Below are 25,056 nucleotides of genomic sequence, written 5' to 3' on the forward strand. Positions count from 1 at the left end.
TTGAAATATTTTTTTAGATAAAATACTTAAAAAAATTAATAACCAATTTGAAACATAACACCACATCAACCTAAGTAATAATAAAGTATTAAGAATAAATCATTACCAAATGTTCAAAGTTACATTGCTTAAGTAAGCATTGTTTGAGGTACGCAATTGAAAAACAGTTGAATTCATATTTCTAAGCATAAATAAAAAGTTCTAATTTTTCAAAAGTTTTGCAGAATAATGTAGAAACAATATCAATTTATATCAATAATTAAAATAATATAGGTAAAAATGTTAAAAGATTTGCATCAATTTTTACTTAGAACAGCAGAAATTGTTTTAAATTTATATTTCAACGAATTTACGAGGGCGGGGGGATGAATAAGATTTATTTTTAGAGCTTTTATTATAAGAATCACTAACAGTTAAAAATAATTTAGGAAAAATTAATTTTTCTGTGAGATTAATTGAAATCACTTTCAAAATAATATATATTGGGAGTTTGAAAATAGGAAATTCAAAAAATATCATGTATAGAAAAAATTAAGTACGAACCATAACCTTAAATCCCAGAAAAATTTAATTAATTCTTTATGTTCCTAAAACTACATTTATTTATCAGTAATTCAGTATTAATAAGAAATAATTAAATGAAATAATATCGAATGAACTTTGAGCGAACTTGACAAAGAAACGTTAGTGGAAAAAAAATTTATAGAGAACTCTAACAGTAAAAATGATGTATGAGTCTTTACTTAAAGCTTCACAAAATGTTTTTAATTATAAGTAATTTATTATTTATAAAAAAAAATAATTAAACGAAATAAGAACATAATATTATCTAAAAACGAAGTTGATTAAGATATATTAGCAGAGCCTTTTCAGTAAGAGCCATTAACAGGTAAAAATAAACAAAATAAAAACTATTTTTTTGTGAGATTATTATTAATGGATCCTAATCCGAAGATTTCATTTTAAGCCCGCTTTGAAGAACGAACTAAAGGAGGTGTGTCCCAAATTTTGGCCAATCTGAGGGCCGCTCTAAGCCAAGGTCGTAGGCGGCCGGAATCAAAAGTTGTAAGAGATCATCGAGTGCCGTGTGTTTTTCAGAATGATGTCTTTGAAAACAAACCATCTGGTTATTTGACACGGTGTCAAGCTTGTTCCAATATTCGCATTGACACCCACTCTTCGGAATATTAATTTCTCATCGACAAAGTTGCCAATCAGTGTCAAATCTACTCATTTTATGTTTATATGGACTTTTAATTTAAAGTTTCTTATCAGCCAGATGGTGTAAATTTTTATTAATTGCCGTATCGTGTTCGAATTCCTCGAATTTTGTTTGCGAATTTTGCAACATTTTTTTCGTTGGTGTGAGATAGAGGAAGGTCTGAAATAAGGTATCATGGTGCTTAGAAGTAAGAATCTTATTTTATTTGCTAAATATGAAAGAGGAAAATGTGTCACGTTGAATTTACTAGTTAAGTCACAGATGATAGTTGCAAACATATCATATTAAAAGTATCAATTGATTTACCCATGAAAACTGGAAATTTATCAAGTTGAATTTTTTTATTGATTTACAGATGAAGTGTGCGATTGAAATTGATTGATCTATAGATGAAAGCTGTATTACGTTTAATTTACTAAATGGTTTAAAAATGAAAACAAAAATTGCATCCTATTCAATCGATCAAAACATGAAAATGAACATGGGTACTATTGAAGTCACAGATTGCTTTATATTTAGTGTCTTCCGTTAATATATTATCCAATTGATTTTTAATTTTATTTCGCTGAATCTATTCAAATGATATATTTTATTGCACTTGTATATAATTGATTATCAATTTGATGACGTTGAATTTTGTCAATTGATTTGTAGTTTTATTTCGTGGTATTTAGCCAAAAAACCTGAATAACTTTTGATTTCATCATGAGATTTTTCCTAACTGTATCGATATTCTGCTTGTTGCTGATGTGCACAGAGGGTCGAAGACGTCGCTCTCAGAACTGCAGAGAGAAGATGGGCCAAACAGCAAGAATAATCTTTACAGGAACTGTTGAAAGGCTGTATAAATCGAGAGCTGCCGTTTACAAAGGGGTGATCAAAGTGAAAAGAGTTGTAAAAGGCGATCAGACATTAGCAGATAATACTGTAATAGTTGAAGGATTTGGTGATCCTAATATCTGTCACAGTGATGTCCGAGAGAGGGACACAAGAATATTTCTTGTTAATCAAATGGACAATGGACATTTGAGATTGAATTCCAGTGTAGTAAGGGTTACGGTCTATAATTTAGAAAAGGCTGCAGCAGCTGCTAGTGGTAAGAGATTTATTATTATGTCTATCTTATTTCATTATATTTTATTTATATTACAGAAACGGGTGCTTTTTCACATGTTATAGCTTGTAAAACTTTTTATAGTTTTTCTTATTTCATAGTTTTTTTTTGAAATTTGTAAATAGCCATTAACTATTAAACAGAAAACAGTTTCTATAGCAAAATAATTGATAATGAAACCTATTTATAAAGAACGGGTGTTACAGAAACGGATGTTTTTTCACATATTATAGTTAGTAAAAATTTTTATAGTTCTTTTAAGAAAAAATTTGTAAATAGCAAACTCTAACTACTCAATAGAAAACAGCTATTTATATAGCAAAATAATTAATAATGAAATCCATTTATAACTTTAAATGATTTATTATGTCTGTTAATGACTATAAATAGATTATTTAAATTATGACGCAAATAAACCTGGCAAGCTTGTTACAAAAATATTTTAAATCATTTTTGAAATATTCCTGTAAATGAGAGTGAATTAATTTGCTATTTACTTTATATATTACATTTTGAGTCTTATTCTGTACTTTCTTGAATTTTTATTTTCTACTTTTACTTGATTGTTTCATTTTGCAATTTTTTATTTTGCATTTTTTACCTAATGAGTTTTATTTTCACTACAAATTTTTTTGGTATCGAATTCATATCTTAAAAGATGTATAAAACCACGTGTTTCTTTTATTGATTTTACGATTTTAAAGCGTGTTTCTATTAACTTATATAAGCTGAATATAAGCTTATATAAGTTGAATATAATTATATAATTATCTTTATCTTGAAAGGATGGACTTCTAAAAACATGATTTACTTAATCTGATTGCATAAAGCCACCGGGTAGAGCAATAATTAATAAAAAAGTGAAATTATTTTAGCTTGAGTAGGACGGTACATGTCTTTCAGTTTTGTGCATCATTTCGTAGCGTAGACTAGCTCATATCTATTGATTGGTTACTTTTTTTTTCCATCCCTTACGAAGAACGCGCATTTAGCTTGTCTGAAATGAAACCTAGTTATGTTAAAACCTTAATCCCACTTCTCTGTTTGAAAAGCAGTTCATTTGATTCATAATTTATTGTTACACATTAGAAGCACAACTTAAAATTCTTTGAAAGACTGTGATTCGTTTTCATTTTGTTGTAAACGCGTCGTATTGAGTTATGACTAACGGCGGTCATCAGGAATTTATCTTTAATTTTGATCCGGAAACGAAATCGGCTCAAGAGATTGCTACACAACCACAAGTTTAGATAGGAGAGCAGATCAACAGGTCTAATCAACAGGTCTCCACTCCAAACAATGCTTCGGTTGCGCTCTCAAACAATTCTTCTCAAACATTGCCTAGAACTTTACAGAACAGTCCCTGGACAAATTATTAGACGCGCTATAAGGACAAATTATAGACGCACTATATATTAGGAGGACCGGAAAGTAATGCCGTTTCGTCGCATTAAATATTCGTTTGTCTTAAAACCTATTCATTTTTGTCCAACCATTTCGATTCATTTTCGATTCGGCATTGAATGGTTGTTGCTAACAAGGGTGAATACATTATTGATTGAAAAATAAAATCTTGATCACAAATATCAAATGCACCTAAACGACATTACTTTCCGGTCCACCTAATATTTAAGCGTAATGTTAATGAAATGTTAGATAATGCAAATATTAAATGTTAAATTCACGTAAATTAAAGACGTATTAAAAGTAAATCTAAAGCTATTCCAAAAACGAAATCTAAGTAGCAAAATTTGTAATTTTTCACACCAATCGCATGGAATCATTTGCTTAAAATTGTGTGTTTATAGAACATCAGCTAGAATGAATGGTGGCTTTTGATCTAATTGCAATAGCCACAAAATGCGTGATAATCCTGTCAAATCGAAGGGAAAAAATGTGACTGTTTCTGGCGTGTGCTACCCTGATAGTAATATTCTACAATAGCTGTAATTTAACGATTTTTAAAAGCTAAGTACAGTAAATATTAGATGGCATAATCAAGCAAATCAAAAATAAATTTTTAAGTCAGTTCTAAGAGCGTAAAATATTCCACCTATAAAATAAGCAATTTTTACACAAACCTTACATTATCATTTGTTTATGTATATATGCGTGTATTTAATATGTGAAAATAAGCGAAAATGAATAGCAGAGTAAGTTCTAATAATTATAACAGGCACTATAATGTGTGATTAGCATCTCAAACTGAAAAAAAAAATTAAGAGCTTTTATGTTTGTTTCCCTGATAGTAATATTTTAAAATAATTGTAATCTATATTAACTGTAACTTAAAGCTTTTTCAATATTATTATATGTAGATATTGTAAATATTATATCGCAAATATTAGATTCAAAATATTATATTTTAAATATCGGATGTTATAATCCCAAAATTCAAAAAATATAAAACCAAGAAATTTTTAAAAATATTTACAACGCTATTTTCCCCACGCATGGTGTAATTTTTCCCACCCACCGCATCTAATCTTTTGTTTAAAAACCTGTGTTTAGGATGTGAAAATACGCAAGGATTGATATAATTATAACAGCCATATAATACTTGATTTTTCCCGAAAACTAAAAAAGAATGCCTAATTTTTACATGTTTTAGACTGACAATATATATGATATAAATAATTGTAATGTTTATTAACTGTAAATTAACGATTTTTCAAACTTTAGATATTGAGCCGTGATGGCTCAGAAGATAAACCGTTCGCCTTCCTACGAGGTGAACAAGGTTCGAATCCCAGCAATTTGCTGATCGATATAAATTCCGCATTCGGCTCGCACCGACCACAGTGCTTACGGGAAATATACTCAGTGGTAGACGGATCATGGGTTAGAGTCCCCTTGCCGTTAGGCTAATTGTTGGAGGTTCTTGTGATCTTCCTCGGTTTATAATACGGGTTATATACGGGTTATATACGGTTTATAATACGGTCCAAATACGGGTTAGTTCCATCAAAAAAGTCCTCCACGAAGACACATTTCTCTTAAATGCTTGATCCAGGAGTTCCCTTGTCTTCAAGATTGGGTTCAAAAAATGACAAGGCTGCGGAGTTGAACTTTAGTTGTGGTAAACCCAAAATTGTGTCGGCTGTTCAACGACGGTTATAAAATAAAAATCTTTATCGTAAATATTTGTCATTACCAGAAAAAGCAAAAAAATATTTAGAGTACGAAGAGATTTTTAAAAGGTATATGAAAACGCAATATACCCCAAGCATGAAATTTGTAAGTTTTCACACCAACCCCATAGAACCATTTGTTTAAAAATATGTGTTTAAGATCTGAAAATAAGCAAGGTTGAATGGTGGCATTTGATCTAATTATAATAGCCACATAAATACGTGATTATCTTGTCAAACCTAAAAAAAGGTACCAATTTTTTAGGTGTGTGTGCCCTGATAATGGAATCTTGTTACCGCCCTGTTCTGGGAAATATAGAGGGTCCATTTGCATCTTAACAACTTAATTATGAGTTGTTGGAGACGCTCGTGTTCTGCGCGTGCAAACAACAGAACAAAGAAGAGAGTGGGAAGAAGTTTTACTTGTAAATTACTATAAAAAATCGTGGTATGTTAAATAGCAGAGCGTCACGTCTCTGTGTACTCCGTGACTTCAAGGAAGTTGGGTGATATATTGCATTATTGTACGTTCCGTCTAAAAACTAAGCGGTATGATGGTTAAAAATGTTTCATGGAGTGCTAATTTTGACACATTTTTAAAGTATTATTAAGGTAGATATTTTAGTATTGATATACAGAAAGAAGAATACTTTTGGAAACCTGAAACTATAAATCATTTTTCGCTTGGAGGTCATTTTATCGTAGAGATCAGTTAGCGCTTTTGATTTCCGTTTCCTCGAATTTTATTTTCATTTCTTATATATATAAATTTTGATTGATAGATTGTTTATAAATTCATAATATAAATCGTTTTCGCTGCCATGAGGGGGTTTTAGTTTGATTTTTGATAGTCATTACTCAATTAGTTATAAACTCTTAAGATTTTGGTTAAATTTTTTCTGTAGCTTAAAACTATGAACCGTTTTTTTCTCTCTTTTTTTAAATCTTACAAGTCATTTTTAAGACATGTAGAGTTTTAGGTTATGTTTTCTCTAAGTATTTTATTCTTAATTTTTTGATGATAGATTTTTTGTGAACTAAGAAATTCTTATTTCACCATATAAGCGTTTAAGTAGGTTAAATTTTTAATTTTTGTTTCCCTGACTTCTTTTTGCTCTTAACAAAGTTTTGATAATAAATTCCTGAAGCCGGAAATGAAAAATCATTTCATACCTCCCTCTTTCTACATGAAGATTTAAAGTTAAAATTTTTTATTTTTTTTCAAGATCTTTTTGTTTCTCTACAAATTTTTGAGGAAAAATGTGTTTGAAACCCAAAATTATAACTTTAATTTTAGTTTTTTTTCCTTGAAGTTTGATTTTTAGAATATCTAAAACTCAATTTTTTTTGTTTCCTCGGTGATTTTTGCTCTTATGTCTTCGATAATGGGTTTCTTTTTTGTGTATCCAAAAACTATGACTCACTTTCGTAAAAAAATCTTAACAGCAATTTTGCCGATCTATTTAGAAAAATTAAGGTAGGTATTTTTTTAATTTATTGTTTTAATAGATTCTTGTTATAAATTTTTAGATAGTCTATAAATGGTAAAAGTGACAAAAATTTTATCAGTACAGCACTTTTCAAACATAGGAGCAATAAAGGCTTTGATTTACTATATTGGGAGAAATGACATCTGAACTATTTCAGAACTTAACTCATGTTTTACGAGTAAAACATGGAAACCAATAAAATTACGTTCTTTGTAAGGGTAATTTAATGCAATATATTAGCGGCTTTTAAATTTTTTTTTTTCAATTTCGCTTTTATTTTTGCTTAAACTATTGAAAACCGATTTGGCAATTGTTGAAAATTTTAATTGTTGTTAATACATTTTTAACTGTTCAACAGAGTTTTTTTTTAAATATAGTATGTTTAATTATGATCAACGAAGTTACTTTGATAGCGTAAAAATATATGCTTTAAATTTATACGAAATTGTTTGATAAAAATCAAAGGAGACTTAATTTCTCAGAGAAAATAAAAGAGTATTACGGAACTTAAAAAATATCAAATGTTTGATAATTTCGCATTTCTTGAATTAAATATTCTCTGTTTAAAAAGCATAAAAAGGTTAAACGAACAACAAAAATGTTTCGGAATAACAAACTGGCTCATGTAAACATGAATAAATATTTTCTTATATTTAATATAAGCCAATTTCTTATTCAAAACAATTTTGAACTTAGAATTAAGTTCTCCAACAAAGTTTGTCTCCTTAAGGTAGTGAAGTAGTAACTAAAATTCCAAAGTAGTTTGTCGTTACTACGTTTAAAAAAAAAGTAGTTGTAGCCATAGTTAATAACATTTGTAACAAATAATGTTTTTCCAACTACTGGTTAAGAGCAATCCTTAAATCATTGCCTTTTAAAGCTCAAGGCCATATCAATGATTTAAATAAATGATTATGCAGCTTAAAAGTACAAAACCCATTGTTTCACTTTACAATAGATTTATTTTGTTCCTTCAAACTAATCTGTATGTCGTCACATAACTGCGACTATATTCTAATTAGAATTATGCATACTAGAATCTTTATAGCATCTTCTTTTGTTTATTGTTTAACATTAAACCTATCAACACTTTTCGTGTTTGTAAATGGATATTGTTCAACAATGTCTTAAAGTGAAAAAGACAATTTGCTCACACACATACGAAGTTACTAACAGAGAATTAATTGAGGTTAGTAAAAGACCCTCTCAATCAGCTGTTGATATTCTTTGAAACCCAAAGGAAGATAGGAAATTCGAAAGTTAGGATTTTATTTTAACATTTTTAAACTTGTAATTTTATTTAGATCCAGTTAAGAACCCAATATTAAGGTAATATTTCGGTTGTCTTTATGCAATTATTTTTAAAGTGAAACGACAATGAAAAAAAATAGCAATATTTGTTTTAAAAATATAATTTTTTTTGTAATACACAGTATACTCTCGAACTTTCATATTTCGAAAACCTTATTATGTCAAAAAATATTTTCCCCTTCGCATTATATATCTACTTAATATTAATTTGAATTCCCATATTGAAGAGTTTCTTCTCAAAACCTTGTTATGTCGAATTTTTTCGAAATATAAAATTAATTTTATAAGAAAAACCACAATGTAAGTTTATTGTAAACCAATTCTTTTCGATTTAATGCATAATGGTGTTAACTTTAAAAATAAAATTATAATTGTTGTATTTAGACTTACAGTCAATTATCATTACATACATATTTAGTAGTGGTTATTCTTATGTTTCAGGACTCAACTTTTTAGAGTAATATTTTTCAACTTTTTTGAAACATATTTAGTTCTGAACTTGCTATCGCGAAAACTCGCTTTCTTCGAATTTTTTTTACCATCCCTTCAACTTTGAGATATCGAGAGTATACTGAATATAGAATACATTATGGAAAGGTTTCGCGTTTATAAGATATTACATGAGCATTTCCTAGTGACCTTCTCAAATCATAATGAAAGTAATTAAATTCGTTAGTAAGAAAATATATTTCCCTAATTACCATTTTCAGCATTAATAACATTTGCTTTTTGTTTTCATTTCTACTTATTTTATTAATTCTTACGTAACACATTTACGCTAAAAATAAATTAATTTTCAGTTTCAAGACTGAGCTTCAATATACACCAGGGGTGGCCAACCTGTGACTCGCGAGCCACATGCGGCTCTTTGATGGATTATTTGTGGCTCTCGATAAATGTACCCGAGTTCCCTTTTCATTTTTGTGCTATAATATTTTAAAAAATTATTATCGCTCCGTATGTTTCGTACAACAAACAAACAACGTACTTATGTGAATCATTGTATTCCACTTTAAAATTCGTGAAATCCAAACACCGATCAGTATTAACTAACCAGCATCTCGAAGAATTACTGAGAAGTGCTGCCACCAAATTTTCCCAAAATTTTAAAGAATTATCAAGAGAAGTAAAATAAATGTGTTCAGTTTTTAATATTTAAATTCAATACACATACTTTGTACTTTTATTTATATGTTTTCAATAAATATAATTTCATTAAAAAAATTTCAATACCTTTTTTGCATACCTTTTAAATACGTATTTAATTGCGGCTCGCGAAAAATTTCTAATTTTGAAAATTGGCTCGACTATTAAGGAGCTTGGCCACCCCTGATATATACAATNGTTGCCTGTCGAATTATTTCAATATTCGGAACAACGTACTTATGTGAATCATTGTATTCCACTTTGAAATTCGTGAAATCCAAACACCGATCAGTATTAACTAACCAGCATCTCAAAGACTTACTGAGAAGTGCTGACACCAATTATTCACAAAATTTTAAAGAATTATCAAGTGAAGTAAAATAAATGTGTTCATTTTTTAATATTTAAATTCAATACACATACTTTGTACTTTTATTTATTTGTTTTCAATAAATATAATTTCATTAAAAAAATTTCAATACCTTTTTTGCATACCTTTTAAATACGTATTTAATTGCGGCTCGCGAAAAATTTCTAATTTTGAAAATTGGCTCGACTATTAAGGAGCTTGGCCACCCCTGATATATACATTTGTGGCGTATCTACCACAATAAAGATTAAATACCAACTCACTAGTATATATAAGACATGTTATTCTATCTTGAGGTACGTTTCGATAGATGAAGGCTGACATACTCTATGTTATATCCCGTTACATTCAGCTTCAAGACTAAAAATTCAACTGTTGGACATGAAACATAATTTCAGATTCTTAACAGTCAAACGAAGAATGAATTTCATATCACTTCTTAAATATTTTAAAAACAAAGAAGGTTTTTATTGGTTAATGCGTTTTACAATTGTCTACATATATACTTAATTTACAAAGTCAGAGCTCAACTGGAAGAAGACTGATAATTAAAGGATTTCCATAAACGAAACAAAAATTGGGAACAGCTGCTCTAAATAATCGGGCTAACATTGTTAAAAATTCTATAAAAATTTGTTGAAAACTCTACCAATTGTTGAACAAATTATAATTGTTTTTATTCTAAAATATAATTGCATACCCACTACTTTATTTTGATCAGGCTTAAGATATCACACAATGTAAAGAAAAATTGCAAATAAAGGGAATTAGTCATTTAATTGTTATAAGAGATAATATGCTATTTTATCATAATGCTAATTATAATATAAGAATACTATTTAATATCAGCAAAATTTTTAACTGCAGCATCTGATGTTTATACCATTTTGTGCATTTCCTGCCGATTCAACATTATCTATACAAATAGTTTTTTAATTAAAAATTATTCTAAAAAACTCACATTTTGAATAGATTCATTTACTCTTCTTTCGAAATTAATATATGTATTATATTTGTTCCCTGCAACATTTTGACTGTTATTTACGATATTTAAATTTAGCAATTACGTAGAATGATAACAATATTTGAATTTTAAATTTATATTAAATCCTAGCTTAAACTATTTTTTTTAAATATAATAATGTCGTTGTTATATATTGTAATTATGTGTCTTCTAGTGACATTGTCTTTTTAGTAAATATTTAAAAATTGGTAAAGAGTATTATACTACGACGAAAATTTTTATATTATTTTTTCTAAACAATGAGGTTTTTACGACACAATTTATATTCTCTATAATTAACAGTGATGAACAATTTACTCTTTAAAGCACTTATAATTATAAGTAAACAATTTAAATTGATCTAATATTTTATAGTGAAAATTTTAGCAAAAACTTTTTAAATTGTGAAACATTTTAATTAATATTTTATGACATAGGTTACTTATTATTGATTTACAATAGCTTATATTGCCTCATCCATCTAATTTATCAAACATTAAACAGCTAATTTAAATTTATTTTAATATTATATGATTATCATCCGATTCAGAAAATTGTATTAAAATTGTTTGAGACTGTTTATATGAATGAAGCTTTACATGCCAAATTCATCAACACCATAAAGCAAATATAAATAAAAATCTGATTAAAAAAGTAGTCTTTAAGTAAGTAGGTTAATAAGAAAATTTATTGGTGTTAATTACAATTATTCGAAAAAATTGTTTTGGCACTACTTAGTCAATCGATGTTATACTTCCTGTTATACCCCTGATGTTATACCTTCACTGCACCTCACTTTTCCTTAATTCCGTATAGTGTTTTTTTTTCTTGTTAATTTAGAGTAGAGCCATGGTGGAGCAGGGTATGGATCCAGAGTTTAAATCCCAACGATGGCTAGTCGTTACGAATTCTGCAACTGGCTCACATCGACCACAGCTCACATTGACGTAAAATGTCCTCAGTTGTTGTCGGATCACCGGTTAGAGCACCCTTGCTGTCAGGCTACCCGTGGGTGGTTTTTGGGGTTTTCTTCTCCAATTAATGCAAATGCGGGTTTTTTCAATCAGAAAGTCCTCTCCAAGGGCAAATTTCTCTCAATACTTGATCCAGGAGTTCTCTTGGGTTCTGGATCTGGTTTAAAATTACAAGGCTGCGAAGTTGAACCTATAGTTATACTCTTCAATGATGGTAATAAAAAGTTATACAAATTTAAAGTAATGCATAAGCTATCTTAATTGATACAGACCCATAGAAAATTCCTGAATCATACTGAACAATTTGGAAACAACGCTAATGAGCAAGCTTGATTTAGAAATTGAACCTGGTTGAAAAGTATGTGTTATCACTGTGTTGACCAAGCCATTTAATTACACTTTGTGTATTTCATAACTTATAATTTTACTTAACCCATAAAATATTATATTATCTGCAATATAATAAAAAAATGAAATAAAAATATCAATTTAAACGAATATTATGCCTTACATTTTTTAATAATTCTAGAACTATCAATGTGCTTGGATTATTAATTCATATTTATCTTAATGTTGAAAAAAAAATTAGTCGTGAAATTTCTTAAGGAGATAAGAGGTATGTAATGAACCCAACAATGAGGGTCATATAAGAGGAGTGAAAACAGATCACGCAAGAGACGAGGAGAGGTGTTTAGCTGCTGCTTCTTCAGCGCCTAACCTTGGATTACAACTGGGTCTGACCCGGACTTCATTCGATGGTGTTCTTCTTTGATTCCTTTCGTTTTTCTCCCTTTTTTTCTTCTAATAAATAGTCCTCTTCCTCCTTCCGTCTCCTTGTCAACATCTGTTTGCACATTTACGTCTAAAATCCATCTACGACATCCAGAAGATGTCATATTTACCACATGTTGCTTCCTGAAGAGGAAAGAATAATGTCATGTGCTTCACTTGTTTCATTAATGCCTGGTTAACTGTTAAATTGACTAAAAATGTCTCTGCCAATAAGGTAGTAGTGACGTCACGTGTTTTTTTTAATATCTTTAAGCTATTTTATTTTTGTGTTAAGCTTACATTTTTTGGATGTTTGAAATATTGTAGTTTGTATTTTGATGGGTCAATATGTTTGTTCTAAGGAGAGAAAAAATCTGGGCGTTTAACGTAGTTTTCTAATTATTTCTGTACTGTAGAAAAATTGTCTTCTGTACAAAATGGAAGCATAAAACAGAAATTTCAAAATTATAGAAAGATAAACTATTTGCTCATTGCTATTAAAAAACACGAAGGCTTGTTAAATTTTTACCACTTTTTTTATTTTTATAACATTGCGTAATTGTTTTTGCAACCTTGTATCAAATGAAATATGATTCTTCCAAAATTGCATTTGCACTCTAACCTGCAATTAGCAAAATAAAATTAAGGAACGTTAGGTATTGAATTTTTTAATTACAAATAAAGATTACTTAGTAATAAAGTATTCAATTTTGACCACGTTCTTTTGGTCCTACAACTAACCCTGTAGATGGCAACGTTTTGAAAGTTTTGAAAATGTCAGCTACTTTCTGCTAAATTTTGAAACAGAATGCACGGAGGAGAGAAAATAATTGTTCCGTAAGTTAGGTATCATTTATTTGTTATTAACATAAGTTCCTTTTTAGAGGAAAAATTGATGCATAACAATGTCGCAAAGTTCTTACTTGCAGATATGCAAATTCAAAATAACTACATCCTCAGAGGTGTATGACAAATAAGAAGAAATAAAAAAAAATTAATAAATGTTACCTTTATTGTCATAATATGATGATTTGATTATTATACGAAAATAATTGTAATTTGATTACTTTTGTCAAAATTTTTACCTGAGCCTCTAACATCATACAAAACTGGCGTGTCTTGAGAAATCACTAACACTAGAAAAATCTGAAATCAAATTGAGGTTATACGTAACGGAAAAAAATTAATTAATTTCCTTTCCTAACTATAACTAAACTCAGTGGCGCGACAGTCCATCGAGGGCCAATACATACTGTGCCCATCTCAGTTTTCTTGACCTTAGGACTGTGGGATGCAAGAGCAGATGTTCCGACTGGGTGGTAAAACTGGTGAACTAATTTCCTATTGCATTTAAATTTTCGAAAGTCCAAATCTTAAAAATCGATTTGACATTGAAAAAATGGACTTTACATTAACATTTCATGGCTTAATATCTTAACAGTGGTGAATATTTTAACCTATTTACTTCAATTTAAATTTATACGATTGCACAAAAATTTTGCCATATTTTAACAAATAGGTCTGATTTCAATTTCAGACTTCAAATGCAGTTTCTTAATTTAAAAATTTATTTGTAACTTTGACTACTGACTACTTGCTAAGTCATCTATTGTTTATACTACATAATCAGGGGGAGAAATTAAGAAAATTTAGTTACTGGTTCGCGAGTCAGTGCCTAAAATCACGAACCAGTGATTAAAACATATTACCAGTTCGTACACATATCTACTGGTCCGTTAACTCGTCTTTAATAGATTTTTTTTCTTTGTAAAATCAAAAATTAGTAAAATGAATTTAAATGTCCACAATTATGATGATGAGAGATACTATTTTGTGATTGCTGAATTATGGATGAGCAGTGTGACACTTTGTGACAGCCAAACATGTCACTGAAAAATAATTTTTGTTTTACGGTGATTATTATTTTACGGATTATTATTTAACGGTTACAAACTTAACGATCCCGGACCCATAAGCCACAGTTAATTTCGAGCCTCATATAAATAAATGAGTCTTGCATACTTTATAGTATCCGGAGAAATTTCTACATCTCATTCGGAAAATATCTTTAGCGATATTCATTAATTTTTTAACAAATACAATCATCCCAATAAATATAAACAATATTTTAAAAATGTGAACTATACAAAACAATCTAAATAAAACAAAGGCTGCGAAATTCCATTGAAACAAAGCAAAATTTTTAAATAAGAAATGTCTTTATATTAGATGTTACTCTTTTGTTAAACAGAATTTGTTTGTAAGTTTAAAACAAAGTGTACAGTTTTTACTTGTTTTATTTTCTTTGATTCATCGAACAGCTAAAATTCGTCTTCTTATCTTGTAATGTTAGAAACCTATTCAATCATTGGGCCGTGTAAGGCTCGGATTAGATACCATGGTTTTCCTTTTTTCTTTTTTTTTTCTTTCCAGTGTATCATTTTATCGGTCTCACGTAGGCTGTCAAGACAGGGCTCAACCCAAACCTTGAAAAACAGGCGCCAGTGTTAGATTGATTGTTACAGTGACGGTTTTATCCGGCCTGTAGGCACACGGAAAAACTATTATTTTTCAGTATTTATTTCAATACTTTCAGTTAAATAATCTCCAGTTCATCTTATTTAAACATTATTAGTCATAATTATTTTCTCATCTAACTCGACAAACTAAATACTGAGTGATTAAGTACAGCATATTTTAAATCCAGTATCTATTCAAATCTAATTTTAGCACCCTTTTTTAATGAAGCATCTTATTTAGTAAAGTACTTATTATTTCAAATACAATCGGTAACAATTGTATCTCTACCTGACTCGCCAAACTACAAGATTTGTGATAACTCAACTATTATTTCGAATCTAGTTTCCCTTTTTAGGTTAGCATTTCAAATACAAACTAAATGTTGAGTGATTAAAAACATGCATAAAGTACAACATATTTCAAATCTAGTATCTATTCAAATTATGTTATACAAAGCAACTCATAATAAAGACCATTAGTATATAAACGTCACCTAATTTTTAGGAATAACTACTGAAGAAAGTGGGACTGAAAACATCAAAATATATTTAATAGCTAGAAGACACGTAGAAACGTTAAAAGAAGATTATTAAAAATGAGTTAATTTCTTTAAAATATTAAATTAGCATCATGTTTTGCTCAGCAGTTTTTCAAATAATTTCGATAATAAACTACTTGATGGATAATAACTACTTGATGGATTGCACATATCATGTGTACATATGTACATATCAATCCATCAAGTTGTGCATACTTTTAACTAAGATTCTAAAAAATACAATAAGAATTATACAACAACCTTTTGCATTAATAATCCAAGTAAGTTTTCCCTTTAACTTAAAAAATTTCTGGAGTAAAAAAAAAATAAAGTTGTAATTATGAATGATAAAAATAAATGTAAGGAATAATATGATTNAACTAAGATTCTAAAAAATACAATAAGAATTATACAACAACCTTTTGCATTAATAATCCAAGTAAGTTTTCCCTTTAACTTAAAAAATTTCTGGAGTAAAAAAAAAATTAAGTTGTAATTATGAATGATAAAAATAAATTTAAGGAATAATATGATTAGTATTTGCAGCATACGCGTTTCGCAGTTTAAAAAATTTAGATTGTATTTATTACTAAAAACTGAAGCATATCGACAGAATTTATCATTCATTCTTCGTTTTTTATATAAGAAATTTGAGTATAATTAATTCCATTAACATTTAATTCAATAAAAAATAAAATCGCAATGTATAGTTCTTATTTTTCATCATAATATCTATTACAGAAAAAAAAATCAGAAAAAAATATCTCGAAATTATTAGATTTTTTTTTAATGCACCATCAATTCTTCACTTACAGAACTTATGAGCGAATCTATGCATTTAAAATTTTGCATCTCATATCAATTATCAGAATTTTTTTTTAGAAAAACTAAAAATTAAAAACTTCTTTTTAAAGTTCTAAATTAACTTTTTACTATTTTATAATTATAATTTTTTTTAAAGCGATAATATTAAATTAAATTTTTATGCATTGTTCATATTAATTTAAAGCGTTTCTTGTTTATAAACGGACGTAAAGGTAGAACAAAAAATTTACTTTTCTCTATTCTTTTTAATAATTTCCTTCGAATCTTATTCTATTTTTTTAGAAATAATTCGAGTCCTAAAGTATTATTAATATTAAAACATTATTCAGATAGCAATTAGAAAAATTTTATAAAATGATTTTCTAAAAAAAAGGAAAATCTCGAATTGAATTCAAAATCAAGACTAAACATAATTAAATTAAATAAATTGTTTTTTCTCTCTCTTCCAAACAAAATCTTACTATAAAAGCAATTTTCGATAATAAATTAAATTTTCTTTTTCTAATAGAGAGCAAATCATATTCTTGCAAAAATAATTTTGAGTTACGGTTAAATTGCTAGAATATATTAAATTATTCGGTGAATTACAGACTCTAAATTTTTCGAACGTTAATCGTATTTTTAATATTAGATATTTGATTCTTTTCTATTATTATTTCCGATATATTGTACGATTATTTTTATATTTTATAATGAAATATTTAACCGAAAAATGAAGAAAATAGAAAAAATTAATAAAATGAAATAGGGAATTTTTACATAGCATAGTACTCTTGCCTTTAATATTTAATGGGCACTACTTAAGGTATGTTTTTTTTTTAATAACTATTAGCATCATTTATAAATTATTATTTTCATTTTTATGATTTATATTGAAATCCAATCAAAAACAGAATTTTTTATTTTATGTAGAACATTGAATCAGGTAAATTTCAGGTTTTATATTTCATACAACCTTTACATAAATCACTTAGTTATTACATTAGAGCTCAAAACACTTTTTTAAACAATTACCGACATCGTTATAAACCCAACAAAGTATTAATAGATTTCGATAGATTTCCATAATTCTCACAATCATAAGTAGCTGAGACTAATACAACGGATTTAAAAGCAATGATACTCGGAAATACTAAGCATGTCATTTTTTGAATTAAAATTTTAAATTCCACTATAAAATGTAAAGAAGACTCCGCATTATTATTGAATACAATAAAAATACAAAATCGGAAAAAAAGTCGAATTAAAAAACTTTATTCCATTCGAAATTACTGTGTGAAATTAAAAATTTTAATTTCATTATAAAATGTGACGAAGATTTCCCAGTATTATTGAGAAGGAATACACGAAGGAATTATATTATACACGAAGGAAAAATCAAGCAAGAGTTTTTCGTTTCGCTTCAAAACTCGGGTGAAAACGAAATAGTTATAACAATTAATGCCAAATTAGCTCAAAAAATTCTTTTTCAATAATTTAGATTTTCTGCTACAAAACAAAAAAAAATTGAACTGAGTGGAGCGACAGTCAATGGAGGGTCAAGGCCTACCCTCCCCATCCCAGCTTTCCTGGCATTGAATTCTGAGGTACAGGAGCAAATATTTCAATTGGGTAGTCAGGCGATTGTGAAACTCCCAGTGTTTAGTCCCCTGTGCTTGCTGCATTCTGTTTTGTCAAAAAATTAATGCTTGACAAAAAACTTTTTAAAGAGTTCAGTCCAGCCATGGTGGCTAAGGGGATAGAGCGTGAGCCTTCCATTGATTTAAATCTGGGTTCGAATCCCAGCGGTGGCTGGTCGATACGAATTCCGCACCAGTCTCGCACTGACGTAAAATGTCATCAGTGGTAGACGGATCATGCGTTAGAGTCCCCTTGCCGCCTGGCTAACAGTGGGAGTTCTTTATGGTTTTACTCTCCATCTAACGCAAATGCGGGGTAGTTCCATCAAAAAGTCCTAAACGAATTCAATTCCCCCCCCCCTTACTTGATCCAGGAGTTCCTTTGTCTTCTATATTGGGTTCAAAATAACAAGGCTACAGAGTTGAACACTTGTAATCGTAAACCCGGAATTGGATCGACTTTTCAACGACGGTTATAAAAAGTTTAATCAATTATCACAAATTTGCAAATTTCTGCACCCAGCCTTGTTTTGATAGTTTTATAAAATTGAATAGATTTTGAAAAAAAAATTGGAATTGGAAAATTTTAATTCTCTATTTATTACAAAAGCATTATTTGTCCATTCTCTTACTAGGCAATAAATGTTCAATTGTATAGGCAAATAATGAAAGAAAGTATGAATGGAAAATTAAAATGTTGTCCACTAACAAGTGAACATTAAGAAGACTGTTTTTAAAGCATTCAATGAAAGGTAAATGAATTATTAAAACTGAATCTCCATAGAAACTTAATATTTAATTCGAAACAAATCAATGAAACTTAACTGTTCATAAAAATGACGGAAATAAGCATTGTTTTATAAGACATATAATCAAGTCATGCGAATCAAATCCTAACACTCAAGTGCGTATGACATTCTCTAAACTCATTCACATATTCTTCCACTTAAAAATTCACTTTTCTTTTATTTGAGAACTTAGAACATATTTGCTTAACACTCGTGGAGTTTCTTTTATTATTACGCTTAAAATATTTCATTGGCGCAGCTTTGGCAGTGATTTAAATTCTCTATTTACTCAGACTCTTGAGTAAATTCCGGTTTATGTTTAAATTTCACCAACTTGTTAACTTTACACGCAATAGTAAAAAATTAAACTGTATTAAACTTACTTTAATTGTAAATTATATATATCGTAATAAGGAAATTACAATAATTCTCCAATGAAATGCATATTTATCTCTAACAAAAGAAATGACTATGCTGTTTCCTTGAAAGTAGAGTTTAGTTTTAAAATACAAAATATAGTTTATAGAAAGGCATTTTTAATTAAATTATGTTTCTATTTTTTGAATAACTTTAACGGATTTATAGCGTATTATTTGAATGAGTATGCACTTAAAATCAACGTTGTTTTGAATTATATATAAAAATGGTATATAATATGATCATTTTTTAAAATATTTAATTACCAAATATTAATTTCAAGAGTTTCCTTTAATGTTTGAAATACTATAAACACATTTTTATTTCAAAATATCTATTTAAACAGCAAAGAATATTCTATTATATATTCATATAATGTTTCTAAGATTACATATAATAGTTAGGTTTCACTCGTAATAATTATTAATTTCGTAATCGCCATTTTACTTACAATTCATATAAATTTTACATTACATAACTATTTGTTGTTAGATAAAATAAGACATTCCTTGGTGAGATATTTCGTGGCAAGTAAATGTCCTCATTCTCTGATTTTATATTGAGCAAGTTGTGGTTCTAAATATCTCTATCATTTTTTTAAAAAATATCTATTTTTTTAAGAAGTACCAGAAAAAAATCTAGAAAAAAACACATGAAAAACACATCAACCACATTAAGAAAATACCATTTAATGATAGCTTTCCATAACACTGAAATATTTGATATCAAATTGCACGAACTTCAACCAAACTTTTTCTGCTCACTTTTTATGTCTTAAAGTTAAAATGTGAAATCTCCAAGTTAGGATAAGTGAGAGCAATGTCATATCCTAAGCAATAACAGTATTGCATCTGATATTGTAAACTATGTATAAAATTTATTAATGTGCAACTTCTGAGGTGGTAAACTTTAACTTCTAATCTAAATTGTTGCATGTCATGATTTCACTTACGGATAATATTGGAGTTAGATAGATGATTACAAGATATAATATCTCTAAGAAATCCTTAGTAATAACAGTACAATGATGGATATTGTAAATATATTACTGTATTATAGCTAAAATTGTAAACTAATATGCATATTTTATTTATTAATATATTGCTTTTAAGGTGAAAAAATTTCTCTTTCGATCAAATTCGCTTTCCGATCGCCACTTTTTTTACGGTTAATTTTGGAGTGAGGTAAATGATAACAGTATAACAACTCATATTGCAAGCATATAACTGTATTATAAATAATATTGTAAACGTTTTTTATGTAATAAAAAAAAAGTAATTTTTTTTTTACTGTTATTGTGGTAGGTCATTAAGGCACTGGGGGTGCGATTGTTCTTGTTTCCCAGTGGTGCCATTTATAACCAAGAATTCGACTTCTGTCACACCCATACTTCACATCCGTTTATTGTGCACCCTTTTATTGCCCATTTATTCCACCACAGATCGTAATTTTGACCTGAACCAGAGAACGATAAATCTCTATTCCAGTACCCCCAGATGTGTAATTTGTTATGGGAACAAGGAAGAATTTGTGACTCGACAGATTTTATAATTTTATATTTTATAACCGTCGTTCTACAGCCTACCCAATTTTGAGTTTACGACTACTAGTGTTCAACTCCGTAGCCTTGTAATTTTGAACCAATCCGGAAGACGAGGAAATTCCTGGATCAGTACCCCCAGAGGTATTGATTTGTTATTGGAACTTGGAAAACTTTGCTACTAGACAGATTTAACGTGCATCAGTCACCATTTACTACACGGGGAGTCTTCGGCCTACTGGGATCGAACCCACGAACTCTTGGATATGGGTCCAGTGCCCTTCCAACCAGGCTATCCCGGCTTTTGACTCGACAGATTGAACGTGCACCAGTCACCATTTACTACATACGGATTCTTCGACTGGGGGGATTCGATCTCCTGTTCTCACGAACGAGAGTCCAGCTCCCTACCAATCAGGCTATCCCGTCCAACATTTTACTGTATAACGCAAAATCTTATAAAATAACGTACATGTTATATTTCTACATACGGTGTTTTGATTAAATTTCCCATTATGATTAAAATTGTTTTCAGATTGTGATTTTACTTATATTTATTTTATTTCCATTTATTTTATTTCCTGTTTTTATTTATTGGGCGATCGTTTCCTCGTATTTGTTTTGACATGCAGTGATTCTAAATTTTTTTTATCATTCTCAATTTTTTCCGAAAATATATAAAATCTGTGAAAACATCAAGCAACATTCATTAAAATTTTAAACATTTTGTTCTTTATAATGAAAATTGCTTTAAGATCGCTATTTTTCTCGAGGCTAAATTTGGACTGATATAAGTGATAACAGTATAATAACTAATACTGTTAACATGCATAACTATATAATAATTAATCTTGTGAATATTTTAATGCATAATAAATAATTTTGTAAACATTTTACTTGTATAATATCAATAATTGTAATTAGCATACATGTTATATTTATTAATGTGTTGCTTGGATTAAATTTCAGTTATGAATATTAAAGAAAAGAAAATTCAGATTGCGATTTTACTTCCGATTGATATTTATTTTATTTTCGATTCCTATTTATTTGACGAGTACTTCCATATATTCATTTTCACACGATGTAATTCTAAATGTCTATCATTTTCAATTTCGACCGGAAAAAATTAAAACCTGAAAAAACATCAAACGACGTTTGCAATTTTAACTATTTTTCATTTGCAATTTGCAAACGACAATTTTAACGTATAATAACTAATATTGGGAACTTACATGCATATTATATTTAATAATCTGTTACTTTTTAGATAATTAAACTTCAGTTATGATAAGAATTATTTTCGGACATCGATTTTACGTACAATTTTATTCATATTTGCTACTTAGTTTTTGTTACTATTTATTCCGCGATCAACTTCCTCGTCTTCGTTTGATTCTAAATGTCTTTATCATTCTCAATTGCTACCGAAAAAAAAGAAAACCTGTAAAAACATCAACCGACATTCGAAAAATACCATATAATGATAGCTTCCAATCCTTCCTTTGAAATTGCTCGGGCTTCAACCAACCTATTCTACAAATCTTTTTACGCCTTCGGGACATAACTGGAAATCTCGAAGCGAGATAAGTGATAATAGACTGTCGAATTTATTCTTCCCTCATTCATATGTATAAGATTTTTCATTTGAAGAAAAGAAAGAAATGAAGAAAAGAAAAAACGATCACATAAATATATAAGTAATGAAGAAGGGTGTGTTGTTACTCGATATCATCCATCTGTTGGGATTGTAAATATTCCAAACTAAGATGAGATAAAAACGGCGCTATGTTTCGATTTGAAAAATGTTTCAAAAGGAGAGTTTTTTATTTTTTTGAAAGAGGTTATTATAAATTGTTATATTTACTTCAAATAACAAAAGGATTGTCCCTGATAGATAAGATTCCTTCAGAGAACAAATGATCGTGCTAAAACTTACGCATCTATAATTTTTATTTGAAATACCATAAAGAAATCACAAGTAGTTTCAATTTAAGAACAATATCAAAAAATCCGTCAATTTTAGAGACTTAAATTAGAATAACTTAAAACTTTTAAAATACCAATGAAAATTTGTTTTCTTTAAATATTTAAAAGTTTAGATCACTGGTTCCCTTTTATTTTCGGCTATGGAACTCTAAATGATCGAGCTTCCTTAGGCGGAATACCCTTAGGCGGAAAAAAAAGTTCATTAGCTGCTGTAAATATACTAAAGAAAATAGCAGTTGTAATATACTATATAGCGGCAGTTAATATACTATATTGTAAAAAAAAATATTTCTAATTATTTTGAAACTATTTAATTTATAGATTAAAATAATTAATAATATGATTTTTTCTTGTATATATGCGCGGAAAATTATTAAAATAAGCTGAAATATGGTTTCTAAATAAGAACTGTTATAGATGAGAATAGTTATCAGAAAAACAAATTCTTTATTCTTGAATTTAGCTATTTTATTTTGAATTGAAAAGCTCGATGACAAATACTGATAAAAATTTTAATAAATGCTGATAAAATTTTAATAATGATAAAATACTAATAAAATTTTAATAATTTCTTCAATATATTATTATTGAAATTCTTTTTTTTAATTTTCTACTTTTTTATTAGCATTTTACATGATTCAATTAAACAAGAAAAATATTAAACACATTATGGATTATTGACTCGAAAAAAATATCACTGGTTAAAAATATCCCAATTCTTGAAGCCCCCTTTCATCCTTTAACGGAACCTTAGGGTTCCGTGGTACTCCTTTTGGGAACCGTTGGCCTAGGAGCTGGAGTAGCTTTTTAAATGTTAATAAAATTGTATCACACAATTGTATTCCTACGTTTATAGTTTTGTTAGTGATTTAATGTAGACTGATTATACTCATTTTAAATCTTTTATAATCAATCCGAACTTATTTTCAATTATCCATAGTTTAGCTTATTTGTATTTTAAATCTTATCTCCTAGATCAGAATCGTCTCAAAAATTTTCTATATATCCAAATACTTTTCAAAATACTCGAAGCATTTCCTTTGGGAAAAGAAATTATGCCAGAGATAGCATAACTGGAGGCTCGAGTACAAAATTAGAGGCTCGAGGACAAAACTGGGGAATCGAGGATAAAATTAGATCTTCGAGGATGAAGAAATGTGCGGCGTTATAAACTTAGCCGTATGCTAATAGCGAAAGTTTAAAATAATATTAAATGCAAAAAGTTCACCATTTTTACAAATATATGCAAATAAATCCCCCATTTACATAGATCCATATTTACATTAATCCAGAAAGATCAGTATGTTCAAATGAAAATAATCAATTTTTCATTTCATGGTCTACTTTTCTCTTCTCCTGCGAGCAATAAAAATGGGTGTGACCAATTTTGGATAAATGATCATAATTTAAAAAAATTATTAAAAAATTCGCACTCTTCTAAGATTTCTTTTCGTCATTTATTATTATTCAAAATATGACAATTCATATAATTATTATAAATTCTTATAACTCAGCAATATTTATTCTCTAAGCACAATATATTCATATATATTTATAAATTATAATATATAAGCAAAATTCCTTCAAAGAGTAGATGTTTTATTTTCCTAGAAGAACTCATTGCAAAAGTAAAGTCTAAATAGAAAGGTTGTTTCCTCTTATTATACATGAAAACGAAATCTTCTGAAAATCTGTGCAAATATGTAGACAGGGGAGCTTTTAAGGGATCTGAAGTGGGTACTCGAAAATTACTTGTATTGGAAGAAAAATACTTAGTGACTTCTGAAAAGTTACAGTTTCTATGAATAAACAAAAGTTTTTTTTTATTCACCCTCAAAAAGAATAAAAAAAGAAAAAAGTTTCGAGGGAAAATGTTTAAACAAAAAATTGCAAAAAGTAACTTTTTTTGTAAATTCAATTATCGTAGAATCTGTTTTAATATATATATATATATATATATACAGGAATCATATACTTTTATTTAAAGTAAGGACCAGAGGCCCACAAATGAGAACATTACATGTTGGTGGAACATTACGTAGAGAAGAACACATTTGACCTTGGAAAGAGGGTTTTTATATCTTTCTGGACAATATATTTAAACATTTATGTCTTAGTAACGTGGGACTGATCAATTTCCTAAGCTACTAAAGACACATCTTCACATTTTCTGAGATAATTAGATCAATATTATTACTTTCTTTGTGGGAAAAGTTTTAAACGATTGCGCGTAAGATAAATGCTCTATTTATGGATTATATTTAATATATAATTGTTTTAACATTATA

General features: G+C 28.5%; 1 protein-coding gene across 1 annotated transcript in view; it reads left to right on the forward strand.

Moving 5' to 3' along the window:
• Positions 1 to 959: 959 nt before the first annotated feature.
• LOC107448483 (agrin) overlaps positions 960 to 25,056 on the forward strand; it is a 111,503-nt gene continuing 87,406 nt past the window's right edge. The window contains exon 1 of the mRNA XM_043039471.2: positions 960 to 2,318. Within this exon, the coding sequence (XP_042895405.1) occupies positions 1,928 to 2,318 (391 nt within the window). The 5' untranslated portion in view covers positions 960 to 1,927. The remainder of the gene's footprint in view (positions 2,319 to 25,056) is intronic.

The sequence above is a fragment of the Parasteatoda tepidariorum genome, chromosome 7 (genome assembly GCF_043381705.1).
Source record: "Parasteatoda tepidariorum isolate YZ-2023 chromosome 7, CAS_Ptep_4.0, whole genome shotgun sequence".
Lineage (NCBI taxonomy): Eukaryota > Metazoa > Arthropoda > Arachnida > Araneae > Theridiidae > Parasteatoda > Parasteatoda tepidariorum.